The sequence below is a fragment of the Cyphomyrmex costatus genome, unplaced genomic scaffold (assembly GCF_001594065.2).
Source record: "Cyphomyrmex costatus isolate MS0001 unplaced genomic scaffold, Ccosl1.0 scaffold154, whole genome shotgun sequence".
Classification (NCBI taxonomy): Eukaryota; Metazoa; Arthropoda; class Insecta; order Hymenoptera; family Formicidae; genus Cyphomyrmex; species Cyphomyrmex costatus.
The window spans coordinates 699,942-714,878 of NW_017275544.1; the positions used below are offsets into that span (position 1 = coordinate 699,942).

General features: G+C 28.6%; 1 protein-coding gene across 1 annotated transcript; it reads right to left on the reverse strand.

The window, feature by feature from the left end:
- Positions 1 to 3,311: 3,311 nt before the first annotated feature.
- On the reverse strand, positions 3,312 to 10,893 carry LOC108783504 (indole-3-acetaldehyde oxidase-like). The gene is given in 14 exon segments (XM_018552075.1): positions 3,312 to 3,385; positions 4,086 to 4,196; positions 4,627 to 4,723; positions 5,406 to 5,664; positions 6,017 to 6,147; positions 6,275 to 6,403; positions 6,624 to 6,799; positions 6,945 to 7,463; positions 8,059 to 8,356; positions 8,459 to 8,988; positions 9,283 to 9,490; positions 9,660 to 9,819; positions 10,352 to 10,483; positions 10,730 to 10,893. Coding segments are annotated over 14 exon segments (2,982 nt in total). The 5' UTR covers positions 10,888 to 10,893.
- Positions 10,894 to 14,937: the final 4,044 nt, after the last annotated feature.

Here is a 14,937-nt window from a genome sequence, read left to right on the forward strand (position 1 = left end):
GTCAACAAACTCTGCTCGGTTTTTGCAACCAATCTGCTGCAAAACATGTCACTGTCAGCAAATGTTGTCGCCAAATCCATAGCCAAATGCGGACGCAGATGGCTACGGTTTTGTAATCGGTTTTGCTATCAGGGTTTACAAGTAGATTAATAGAGAAAAAAGTTGTTTCTTTGGCATTGCTGTGGAAATGTATTTGTCTCTCTGTTGTCTCGTCCGAATTGGATGATTATAGTCGTCATGTGGTCGCTTGCTTTCACATTTGACCATATAAACACGTGCTTGACGATGATCAAGGGCAAGCGCGAAGTAATATCATTATCCTGCGTTCAAACAATAACGAAAGGGACCGCTCTACTTTCTATAGTATATCCGGCGTTTAAAGTAGCATGCGACGTTATTGGATAGAGGAGTATATACAAAGAAAGACGGTTTTGCTTCCGAGCGTTGGAGAAGTACAGCTTGAAGTCTTTTATTCCGCTTACTCATCCCTATGTGGTGCGTTATTTAAGGGAACGGCACAGGGGACGGCGACAAAGATCGAGAAATGCAAGCTTTTGCTACGCGGAGCGTATTTATTGGACAGAATATAATAACCAATCTAATCTTGGAAAATTCAGACATCAATGCTGCGTAATCGCCTGACAATGATCTCTGTCTTTGTTTGTGTTTAAGGAAACACAATGAGACACGTATTCCCACGTTGCAGCATTGTAATTCGATCTTTCTCAGATTACATCGGTTTACATTTACAATATTTGCTATTTATGCTTGAAATTCGATGTATTCGTTATATGCGCGTTCCAAGAGTTTTTAACTATTGAGGCCGTGCACCGAGTTAAGTTTGGCATGTTTTCTACTCGCGTAAAGCGCAACATGAATAACATAAGTTATGTCGAGTGAACGGGACGTCTCTTGAGAATGGCGCTGCGGAAAGAATACACATTCCAGAAAGCGTTTTTCCTCCATTTCGCGGCAGGCACTGTTCAGTGCACGTTGTATGTTAATTAATTTTGCGAATCAAATCTCTAGTATGCCATAATCTCGTTTCGTTCCGTTGTTTTTTACACCCTTCCTCGTCCACCCTCAAGTGCAAATAATGCAAACGATATCGAACGATGTTTAACGTTTGATGTCTGCGTATATATTGATAATAATCGTTGCTGTAGATTCTCTTTCGAGAGAAGTAATATACTTATATTGAATTATTATTTACGATTATTATTTACGACATACTTTATATTATATTATCATTAATGCCAATTACACTGCAGATATGTTGTTGTAATATTTACTATGTAGCACATCAATGGCGTTTAATAGAGAATATTTATTGAAATTATTTACCATAAAACAGAAGTTATATATACCTTAGTTATGTTAAGAACCTGTTAACTAATCGAATTATCATTATCCCATTATTATCCTGAAAATTTTTTTGTATCAGTAAATCATAGATAAATTATTTTGTCATACAGGACCTCTTAATTTATCACAATTACTACGGGATCAAAAAGCGAATAGCTGCAAACAACTATTATAAATCTTATTTTTTTTTAATATCCTTGCATTATTTTTCATGGTTAAATTGTTTAGAAGTATATATTTGATAGTACATGTGTGTTTGTCTGTAAAAAATTTGAACATACAAAATTTCATATATAAAGGAAGATGTTAAAAATCGGCCGGTTTTTAACATCTCCTTTTACAACGAAGGGATTTTAAAAAAATATCTGCGTCATCTAATTTTATGTCCTGGAATAACACATTTGTAACTTTTTTTGTTACTAACAAAAATAGTCAAATATTTGTTGTCCAATTTCGTGTAATGCATTGCATAACTAATACTGACTGATGTATGTATAGGTTTTCCATAATGGTTTTAACGAAATAATAAAAAGAAATTTGCAAAATCCGGCAATTTTCTTTAAATTATTGTCTCTCTTTAATTTTAAAAAGAAAAAAGAATAAAGATAGAGAAAGTATAATTAAAACAATTATTTTTTAGTACTTTACTCGAGGTGTAATGAGATTAAATGATTCACATCACTTATTATGAGATTTATAGAAATTAATCCAGGTCACACAATTAGATGATTCATATTATACTGTACATTAAGTATATTTCACGTTTATATTTTTCTTTAGAATTTACCCAATCTATACTATTCGTCCGTATTCCCTCTGTTTCAAACAAATCTTCCAAATCAACTAAAAATTTACATGGGGTTGAAAATTTTTTACAATATATGTAAGAAAAATTTTTACGAGTTTTTTAATTTTATGGAAAAATATAAGGAAGTATTTAAGTTATATATATATTTTTTTTAATAATATAGTAATAATTCGAATAACAGATTCTACATTTAAACCATTAAATTAAAATATTAAATTAAAAGGAAAGAAGAAGGAAGCATATTATTATATAGGTACTATCTTAAAGTGACATAAAATTAAAGATAATTAAAGTATATTATCTAATGTATTCTCATAACATACCGCAGTAAAATATATAACAATACAAAATTGATTTAACATTAAAACTTATCATACTCTCTGTTATAACATTACCTGTTAGTAACTCTAAAATTATATATAACGAATTAAATTTTTTAAATTTTGTTTTTACTTATCTTAGCGTGATAAATTAGTTTTCCTGATGATCATTAAAAGCTTAACTTAGCACTCATATTGATCTAGCTCGCTAGCACGCATAACTTTTATATACATATGATAGTATTTAATTGATTTAATATACATACGGTTAAAGAAGTTTTTATGACGATGAATTGCTAAATAAATTTTTTAAGTATTTGGACACTGATAAGCATTTATTGAATTTTATAATAATGTTTTTATTAATTTTATATATTTTTATGTTTATATTAAATTTTATATATTTTTAACACAATGACATAATTAATTTACCATCCATATTATAATTCAACGAATTTTTAGGCTCATAACTCTGTTTCTTTTTATTATTTTTTAAATTTATTGAGCCTTATTATAATTATATATTAATTTAATTATCATAATTCCACCATTAATCATGAAAGTTTTAAACAAAACATACTATATAAACGCATAAATTATCCTTTATTTTACAAAATTTTAAATTATTCTATTTAAATAGTAATGAAATTAAAATAAAATAAATATAAAATTTAGACAATAATAATGAACCTCGTCTGAGAGTTGTTGGTGAGCTTCCAGAAAAAGGCCGCCTTCCAAGTGTATTATTATTATTTATTATTAAATATAAAACTTATTTTAAATACCGAATTATTTGAGACCGTTATTCACTTTTACTATTAATTTGTAATCAACATATCATCCATTCTGGTTAAACTAGTTAGAAGTATATTTTCGGTGGTACACGGTCCATCTGTAAACATTACGAATGATATGTGAATATAGTACATCAAAATATTAAGATAGTGTTCTATAAGAAAAAATGTATATATGTATAATAATTTATAAGAAAAATATATAAAAAGAACTATGAATATGTATATTAATTACGTAGAATAATACATTTTTAGTTATTTTACTATAAAATTTAAAAGTTTGTAGTTTGATTTCGAGTAACGTATCTCGTAAATCGTAATAATGCGAACAGAGAGTTATTAATGTAATATATAAAATATAAATATATAATAATATAATATATAAAATAGTGTTATAATATAATATATAAAATATAAATATATAATAATATAATATTTAAAATAGTGTATAATATAAAATATAATAGTGTATAATAGTGTATAATATAATATATAAAATAGTGTAAAAAAACGATAAAAAGGATATGAAACTATAAAATTTGAAAACACTTTTTATTAAATTATATTGCTTATTTAATTCGTTTTAAAGAGAAAAAAGGAAAGAGAAGATTAGATTAAAAAAGTATTTAAATAACGTTTTTTAAAATATAATATAATGTAAGCACGGTATTAAAGTACAATGCAATGGCGATTAAACGATTTAGTACTTGTTTCAAGGAATGTAAAAATTAATACATATTAAATTCATTTCGTATGTTGAATGTTAACAAAATGAATATGTCTCTGGTTAAAACTTACTCAGTTGATACCACAGATCCTTATTTCCTGAATCTCTTCTAGCAGAATTCAATGCTTTGCGAATCGCTATCGGAATTACACAACTCAAACAAAGCGGTGGTTCATCGATTACTGCAAAGATATTTTCAGAATTAGTATTTTTACTTCCAGAACAATGAAGAAGTAAGATTTTTTTAATTTAAAATATTTTTGACTGTCTTATTTCAATTAAACGAATTATTGAAACATGAGCTTACTATTATATATAAGGCTCATATTGTACTTGTCGTACGACAAAATTTCAAGTTTATTGATTGACTATACTAAGATAAAAAGATCCGACAATTTTATTTTCTTGTAGCCAATCAATACACTTGAAATGCTTTATAATGTGACAGATATAATAATATAGTCTTAATCGATTAAATTCATGTCCATTTCAAATTTTTTCGAAAAAAAAAATTATTACAAATTTATTAATTTTATGCAAACGTATAATATATTCAAGGTTTCATTTTTTAGAGTAAAAGATAATTTAAATAGAAAAAAATTTTAATCGTACTTTTTGAACCGTAGACAACATTTTCGTTAATTGAATTTTTGCTTAAGTACACGCGGAAATCTTCAGGAATGTCCTTTGCTCCTGGTGGTACATATTTCTATGAAAATAATTAAACATTTCAGATAATTTAATTATGTATAACAGAAATAAAGAATGTGCTCAATTATTAAAATAGAACATGTATTAATAAATATGTAAAAGGGCTACGAGTCAAAACTAGATGTTATTGTTAATTACTAATTTAAAATTTAGATAAACGACACACATACAAACGTTTCGACTCCTACTGGCGGTCATTACCAATGTGACGATATTAAAATTAAATAATTTATAATTATTGTCCTGATTTAATTCCAAAGCATTTCATCATGTGAAAATATAATCTTGTAAAAATAGTTTTCTAGACGTAGTGTATGAGTGAGGATTTGTATTAGATTTTTAAAAACTAATCTTAACTTTTGTTTAACTCCTACACATTTAAATATATTTTTATAAGACAAAATGATTTCAAAAATTATATCAGAATAATAACTATAAAATATTTAATTTTAATATCGTTATACATTGATAATGACCAAACATAGATCGAAACGTTTATGTGTTGTTTATCTGAATTTTAAATAAATAATTAGCAATAAGATCGGCGTTGGTTCGTAGCCCTTATACATATTTATTATTGTCTTATTTTAACTATGTATATTTGAGACAATCTCAGTGAATCGAAGTAATTGCGTCTTGACAATACTATGAATATCGAAATTTGACGAAAGTTAACCTACCCATGAACTGTTATTTGTTAATAATCCTGTTTCAGGATCGTATACCAAATCCTCAGAAGTCCAATATCCCATTCCCATCACGAAAGCTCCTTCCACCTGACCGACATCGATTTCTGGATTCAAGCTTACACCAGCATCGATCATCAAATCAACTCTCCTGACAACGTGTTGACCGGTCAGCACATCGATTTCCACTTAGGCAATGGTAACACCGTAAACAGGGTAGGACTTCAACGTATCTTCCATTTCGCTTACGAACCTACCAAGGTAAATAGAATATATCATATAATAATTAATTACGTGTATAGCATTTTAATTTTGTACTATATAAATACAAAGTTTATATTTATTTATCTATTTAAATCATTCCGACAATATATGATAAATATACGCTTAATACTCTAATAAATAATTATAAAAAATACCGATTTAGTTAAACTGTTCTTTTGCAATGTATTGTAAGTTGTTTCATGCTAAAGATAAAGAATGCTTCTTCCTGACGGAAGTAAAATATTTCCAAATATTAAAAAAAAATTATTTTATGCTTTACGATTTTGTGTGATAGAATGTGTCACTAATGTATCAAATATGAATTATTTAGTAAAATTTACATATAACTTGCGTATAAATCAATCCTTTCTTGATACGCTTTAAAAACGAGATCCTCCCACTTCGGATTTTTCATTTTTTCTTTAATCGGTTCTAGTCTCTTTAAAATTTGTGTACAAGCTTGGATTGTTACCTGAAATAAATACAATAATCGGTACTATCATTAAGTTCTTTATTTTATATATAGATATGTATAGTATATATGTATATGTATATATAATCGTGTCTTCCACAGTGATAGAGGCAAATTAAATTCTTACGTATCCACAGGTTTCTGTACTAATGTCGTGTCCTGTAGTTGACATGTTTAATGCAACTGAATTATTGCTTTGCTTAACAAAGATTAATTCGATATCGATTCCCAGTGTATGAGCTGCTATTTGTGCGATCTAGTATACAAAAATAATTTATATATATATAATATATATATATAATTTATATATATATATATAGTATAAATGTATATATATTTATATGTATATAATATATAATTATCGTTTTTAATGCTATTACAATGTGTAAACAAATTACATTATTCTAATTAGACTAATACTCGTATAATTATTTGAGAAAAGATTGACTCCATAGATTAATTAGTTACCTATTATTCCGGACATTAAGACAATTAGCGATCGATACTTGAATAAGATCCATTCATTGTGATGATGGATATACGTCCATACTATTCTCTACAGGAATGCATACGCAGGATTGAGTCTCTAGAGTATAGTGATATTGGCTACCGAATTGAAAAACATCCTTTATCACGTGTTGAATATCGGTTCCTGTATATAAAATAATAAATAATTTTCTAATTCAATATATTATTCATTTACTTATAAGATAACAATTCACTTTTGCAAAGTTAGTTCTGTTGCAATCAAAAGGAAAATGATTCAATTAAATCTGTTTTTTTTTCTCAGTTTCTACCTTTCTTCTTTGCTGGAACATATGCGTTTTGCCTCATTCTAGTTTTATCATTCGCATTAATAGCATCATCAATAGTTATTATCGGTTCCTTTTTTGGAGGTCCCTTATATGTAATTTCTACCAATTTTGCAGCTTCATTCGCTAACTTATGCGTCTCCGCGACGATTACACCGACTGGTTGGCCGGCATACAAAACATCTTTTTCGGCGAACAGTATTTCATTCTCCGGTAAGAACGTTAACTTGCTGGCGGCAGAAATACATAAATTCATTCCCGCTATATCTTTGGCGCTGAAAAATGCCACTACACCCTTCATTTGAAGAACCTGATCGGCATCTATTTTGTCGATCTGGCCTTTACTGATTTCGGCGACGACGAAAGCACAAAACACTTCTCCAGGATATGGACCCAGATCACTGCAATATTGGACCTCGCCTGATGTCTGCGCAAGAGCTTCTAATTTTGGCATAGGTTTATTAACTGGCCATAAGTTTATATTTGTATCGTATTCTTGCGTACCTAAAAAAGTTGTATTGTTTTTGTATAAATAATTTCGGACAACCAGTTGGAACACATTAGGAGTCCTATTATATATAAATCTATTTGGAACAGCCATATTTTTCTGTTTCTCTAATACCAAAATCATCTAGATCATTAAGTAGGTTTTTCGAAATGAAACTAAGAAAGCCTTATACTATTAAAAATGATTGCAATCAATAATTAAAATGCTTATTATGAGCTTCCGTGATTTGATAGTGTGATAAATATTAAATTGCAATGTTGGATATATAAGAGGATATATAAAATATAATTTAGACACAATTGGAATGTGCTTTTTAATGATGTTAACTGCAAACAACATATTCACTCTGCATTTGAGTTTTCTTCTTCAACTTTTACACGACTTTCATACTGAAAATGTCTCAAATTCCGAATGGAATCGTTTACAGTTACTTTATTTGCAGATAAATACATTCTAATTGCTTGCAAAATATATATCTTGTCGTTTATCGCCTCATAAAAATATTATTATCAAAATATACGGCAGAGATTTATGTAAATATATATGTTTGAAGGGTTTACAAACAGTTCATAGACACTTTATTACATGCACCTGAAGAGAGGCCTCGTTTTAATAAGGTGCCTCCACTACGATAAAAAGCATCTACATTTTGCGGTTTGATGCTTAACAAAAACTTGTAAAGTAATCCTTCGGCAAGAACGCTATGAAATTTTTGCGAAAAATCTGGGGGCACATTATCAAGGAGCAACTCGTTATGTAACGTTTGCAGGGATGACTCTAACACTTTCTTGTCGAAAACAGATTTATTCAGTAACATTTGCTCCGTTTTTCTTGCATGAATGAAGTCCTTGTTGATGCCACCGAAGATAATGTTAGGATAATCATACACCTTTTTGAAAAATATTGTAAATGTAATGAAATTATATTTGAAGAAAGTTCAAATATAAATATAAATAATTAATGAAAAAAAAAATCGTAAATGTCTCTATACTTTGCCATCGATGTCGATTTTGAAGAAAAAGCCGGCATTGACGTGAGCGCGAGCGTTTTGAGCTCTAGGCATGACTTTATAAAATCTGCATACGTAGTAGTTATCACGATGTGATAATAGAAAAATGTTAGAGATAATTTTATGATGCATGTCCATCTTTAAAAATTCCCATAATTTAAGACGTAGCTTTTTAGATGGGGTTTGCAGGATGTGTACTTCAGCTTCGACAGTCTCTAGTATCACAAACAAATCAGATGGAAACTCATTGTGCTCGTATTTTATCATTAAATTTCCTGCTATAGTGCCAATATTTCGCACGGGAATATTTGCGATCATTTCTATGTGTTCAGCCAATTGATTTAGATATTTGAATCCGGTATCATTTGAATATTTTTGGAAGGTCTGTAACGCAGTAGTAAGAGTTAAACCTCCTCCTATTGCGATACCAAAATCGGTTTTTGAAATCTGATGGAAGTCTGGAATATCGTTTATATCAATGTACATATCTTTTTTGCTCAAAGGATAAACACCTGCAAAATTCAATTTGTATAATATTATATATATGTATATCCATATCCAGGCTTACTTTTATATTTTGAGAATTAATAACTGAGTTGGGAAGGGTTACATTTTCAAATATCTTTTACGATAAACAATTTGATTATAACGTTGTAATTTTTTTATAATAAAACGTAAAAGCTACGTTAGTGTTGGAAAATTCGATTTTCTCAACTTTAGTACAGCTTCAGCGTTTATTACATATATATACTATATATATTCAAGTGTTTATATAAATATTATAAACTAAAATACAGAAGAATTACCATGTGCAGTATTTCCTCCATTTAATATATACGTTGCCTGTGGATTGTTATTTAATAATGTAAATAGAGTCTCGATCGTGGAAACTTTGTAGAAAGATGCGTCCTCTAGTTTTATGCTCAACATTGTTTTACCATCGGAAAGCTTATTGTAGCAACTTTGTGTGCATGGTATTCCGAATTTCCGGCAAGGTTTAATCTGATATGACTCCTGCGAAGTATATTTTCTTACATTTACAACAGGATGAAGAGTGAGTCGTTATTATAATTATAAGTTTTACTTTTGTAATAATAAATTGAAATTATCTTTCTGAGAATAAAATGAAACAGTAATAAGGATAAAATTTTTGAAATGAAAAAGGAATTTTTTGCACAAGCACCTCAATGTCATGAACGTCCTTCACGAGTGATGGAGGTGCATCGGTAGCAAATCCCTTGAACGCATCCAAAATTGCACGATATCCAGTACATCGACAAAGATTACCAGCAAATGAATTTTCGATTTGCTCCATTGATAAATTTGAAGTACCAATCCCGAGACTGCAAAATATATATTCAATAACGCAAAGTTTTAACTTTGCAAATGTTTAATCATACTTGATTATTTTTATTTGAAGTATACTTAGCAGTATTGTACTGTTTATGTTTTTGAGTGATTTTGATTTACAATTTATTTGTTTATTATTGGACTGTTAAATTAAATGTATATCAGTTAGTAAACATATACAAATTGTTGGACAAAGTTGTTCAACGTTCCAAATATTTTAAAATTTCAATGATACGTATGTAATTGATATATAAATTTTCTACCTCTTTGTCCAACAAATTAGGTCATTAAGTCATGTATTTTAATTGTTTACTAACTAGTACATTTATCCAGTTATAATTCATTTTCTAATAAATTTATATGTACATATGTTAATCTTTCCATTTTTTTGAATGCAAATTTGTTTGAATGCCCAACAGCTTTGAAAGAATTTTATCATAAAAACAAAAATATTAATAATGTGTCCGAAATATAACATTTTTTGTAAATCGCAATTTAAAAATTGACCATTTTGATCCTTCCTACCTATACATATTCATCACCATGCCAGATGAACAATACCCACATAGCGAACCGTTTTTTTTAGCAAGTACTGCTTGAAACGTATGATATCCGTCACACTTGTTTCCTATACCTTCAATCGTATAAATATCCCATCTGTGACATAATATAGAATGAAATAATTGTTAATATTAATATATCCTCGGTATACTCAGAAATTAAGAAATTAGTATAAAAAATAAATAAAAAGTAAGTATAAATGTAAAAAACAAATGATAATTTGTTTTGTCGTAAAAGACGATAGTTTTGCGCAAGCGCATATAATGTCATTACTCAAATCCTAAGTATGTTCTTGGAAATTAATTTGATTATTTAGTAGATATCTCTTGAATATATACGTACTTGTCACAGATTAGTACCGGTACAAGACAGGAATTTACTGCTATCGTTTTGTTCTTGAATGTTACACTTACGATACAGACACCGCAATCACCTTCATGACACATTGATTTTGTGCCTTGAAGTTTTGCATATTCGCGGATAAAGACAAGGAGGGACATATCAACGGGTATACTGTAATCGAAAACTGAAAAAATTTATTAACTTTAAAATATATTTTTAAAATTCTCAACTGATATGCGTATTATGTTTTATTTCTAAAACCCACAATTATATTTAAAGTTCCACAATTAAATTTTATAATTTTGTTTTATAATGGTATTTATACAATTAAATTTACTGATTGTGATAAATTTTGTCACTAAAAAATATGATAAATTCTGCGATTAGACTTTATTAACATATTCAAATCTGTGATTTCTTTTTGTTATAAACCATGTTACTTATCCTTTTAATAATATGATTAAAATTTCCTTAATTCCACGTTTCTTACTAAAAGAATACGTACCCGAATATGGTACTTTATTAATTCTAAAGTTTACACTGTTGTCGCTGGATCTAAACATATTGAATTAGGAAACATTTTAACGTTATGTGTGTAATAATAAAGTATAGGCAAAATGTTATTCAATTTGTCTAGTTTCATATTAGGCAGTGAATATATAAATGAACAAAGAAAAATACTTTTAATAAAAAATTTAAGGTCACTTTAATAATTAATAAAATTTTGTTTTGACTATTTAATGTAACAACACTGTAATAATTTCTGCATTGTATAAATTTGTGTCAAAGACTTACGCTCTTACAGTTTCCATCTTAACTCATGAATCGTATCGGGGACTATCTATCCCTATGATGAGATTTGGAGGACCTATAAACACTTTGTCCGTGGGACACTGTAGAAACACTGTTTAAAAGTGGGACAAAATATAATCGTTAGATACTACAGTTTCTTTTACAGATATTTATCGATTTTACCGTAATGTAATTTACCTAGACTATGCACAAAAATATTATTGTTGTTTAAAGATTGTGTAATGTTTTTAAAATACTTTATGAAAATGTAATAGTAGGTACGTACATTAATCCATAAAATTGTATAAATTTTCCATTTATTTTTCAAAGAACATTTTAATAAATATTTATTTTATAAATCAGTACTAGCAAATACGGAAGAGTTCCTACTTGAACTTTTTGCATACATGTATATTAGACTGACAAGTAAAAAAAGATTTTTTTTTTTTAATCGGCTTCTCAGCTCAAAAGCTTATATTTTATACCAAAAGAACACCCCTAAATTTTTATTAAAAAATATTAAGATTTAGAGGTCGCTGGTGAGCGATTTTTAAATAAAAATTTCGATTTTCTTTAATTGATGTTTGACTTGATGCAAAAATGGATAGTCCGGATTTTAAATGTGGTACAGTATGTCTTTGTGATCGCTAATGCAATAATTCATTTAGTTCTACGATATACGCCTTAAGAAATAAAGCCCGATTAATGTGAAAAAATGATCAAATTTTGAGTTTAAAGTCGATTTTTGCAAGCGTTCTAGTAAATGAATTGTTACTCTCCTTAAATTGTAGGTCAGTTCACCCAGAACATGATTCAGTTGGAATTTTCTCGGATCCTCCTACAGGGTCAGCAAACAAATTTTTTGTTGTCAAATTGAGACATTTTATTTGAGAATGTCAAGACCGCAAAGTAATATACTTTAGAACTTGTATATAATTTTTTTTCTATCCTTAGAAACGTATTAATGATCCAATTATATGAAACTTTTAAAGACCCTGTAGGAGGTTCCGGGAAAATTTCAATTGAATCTTGTTCTAGGTGAACAGACCTACAATTTAAGGAGAGTAAAAATTCATTTAAATGCTTGCTAAAATCGACTTTGAACTTAAAATTTGATCATTTACTCGGATTAATCGGGCTTTATTTCTTAAGGCGTATATTGTAGAACTAAATTAATTATTACATCAGCGATCAAAAAGACATACACAGTACCACATTTAAAATCCGAACTAAGCCATTTTTGCATCAAGTCAAACATGTATTAAAGAAAATCGAAACTTTGATTTAAATATCGCTCACCAGTGACCTCTAAACCTTAATATTTTTTAATAAAGATTAAGGGGTGTTCTTTTGGCATGAAATGGAAGTTTTTGAGCTGAGAGGCTGAATAAAAAAATTTTTTTTACCTATCAGTCTCATATATATATATAAAATATATAATATATATCTATACATATATATACATTTCTTTACACTGATTATTTCATAATGCTCTGAGTCGCATAACATTAGAATGAATTCATGACGTAAATGTAATTAAAAATGTTAGTGTAGTCTGTAGACATTTGTTTTATTTAACTTGGTTTTCTAGTAATAAATGTTTTCGTACGTGTTTCACTAAGTTCTCGTTACAATTTGCTGCCAGCGTAACGTTACCACACGTCTTCACGTCCACACGTCTTCTTATTGACTATCAGTAAACATTTTCTTTGGTCACATTGAGTGTTGATTTTATTTGCAATGATATACAAAAACGTTTGCAACTTGTAAATAGTGTCAAATAGGACAGATAGATTTGTTATGTCTTGAATTTATTTGTGAAAGTATTTGTACACGTTAGAAAACAACTTACATACATTTGTATTTGTGTATTTGTATTTTTATATACTCAATATATGTATTTAAATTTATAATTCTTGTTATGCAATAAAAAGTCATTAAGTAATGAAATTTATTTCAAGTATCGGTTTATTAATGAACGATTCTCATCTCTGCTACCAAAGTACCGTTATATTTGTTGATTCAACTGATTAGAGTGCATTCTGTAATACACAGTTTGTCTGCAAACTATACATTATAAATTATACAAGGTGTTTGACAATTAATGAAAAAACTTTTTTTATAGCGATAGGATAACTAATTGTAAGCCAAGTATAAAAGTCCTCTACATTTTACAATTTTTGCAATCGGACATGCGTCCATTCGAAAATCTTTAGTGATTAATATCTCATTAATTATCGGCCGTGTATAAACTAAATTAAGTCGAAAAGTTATGTACTATTCTGCAATTTTCACAATAGTTAACAGGCGGATACACGTTTATTTGATTTTTAACAATTAATATCTCGTTAACTATTACGAAAATTGGAAAAGGATATAGTACTTTTCTATTCAGTTTAATCCATGGATTCTGTCGCTATGCAAATTTTTTCAATTGTCAGATAGTATCTTGTATTATGTATAAATATTTGTTATAATATACGTTATTTTATTGTAATAAAATATATGTAACAAGGCTTAAGGAATAAATAATGATACAAAAAAGAGCTACGAACCTAATAAATTTGTTTAATTTAACAAAAATAGATATAAAACAAATATTTCGATTCCGATCGAGTCATTATCTATGTTTAAAGTATTTCAATTTTAAAATACATATGAAGTAATTATAAGTTTGTTCTAAAATTCTCTGTATTTTGTGTCTTTAAACGTCTATTTGTAGATTATCACTTGTAGATTTTAGTGTGAAATATGAATTCTTAATTATAGTTAATAGGAAATAGTTTACAACCGAATCCAAATTAAGTTTGGCTATTTTAAAAGTATTTTAATAACGAATGGGGGACTTCCCACCACGTATAAAGTATGTTCTTACCTCGTGGTCCTTATTTTTGATTGTGTTTACACACACACACACACACACACACACACACACATACACACGCACGTACCCGCCCACCCATCCATGATACTGTATCATCGCACCCCTCATCTTGAAGAAATGAACTGTATGGTTCACTAAACGTTGGTATCAAGAATGAAGAAAGACACGGCGATAACTCGCACACCTTCTGATATAATTATAGATATTATAATACCCGTGAAAGCCTCAAATACATAATCAAATCTAACTACTACCAATTTAAACGTAATGTTCTTGTTTATATTTATATATGGTGTAAAGTTGGATACCCAACACTCATTTTTTAGTAAGGTGTGTAAACGAAAAATCAAAATAATTTAAAATGTGCAAACGAAATCCTACCGATTCATGACATTTTGAGCACAGAAGTTGCGATTTGAACATTTCTTCGACAGTCGACCACTCTCGAAACTTTAATTGTTAATAACTATTAGTGTGCAAACAAAAAATTGAATTGTTTTGGAATGTGCAAACAAAAATCAATAAACTAAAA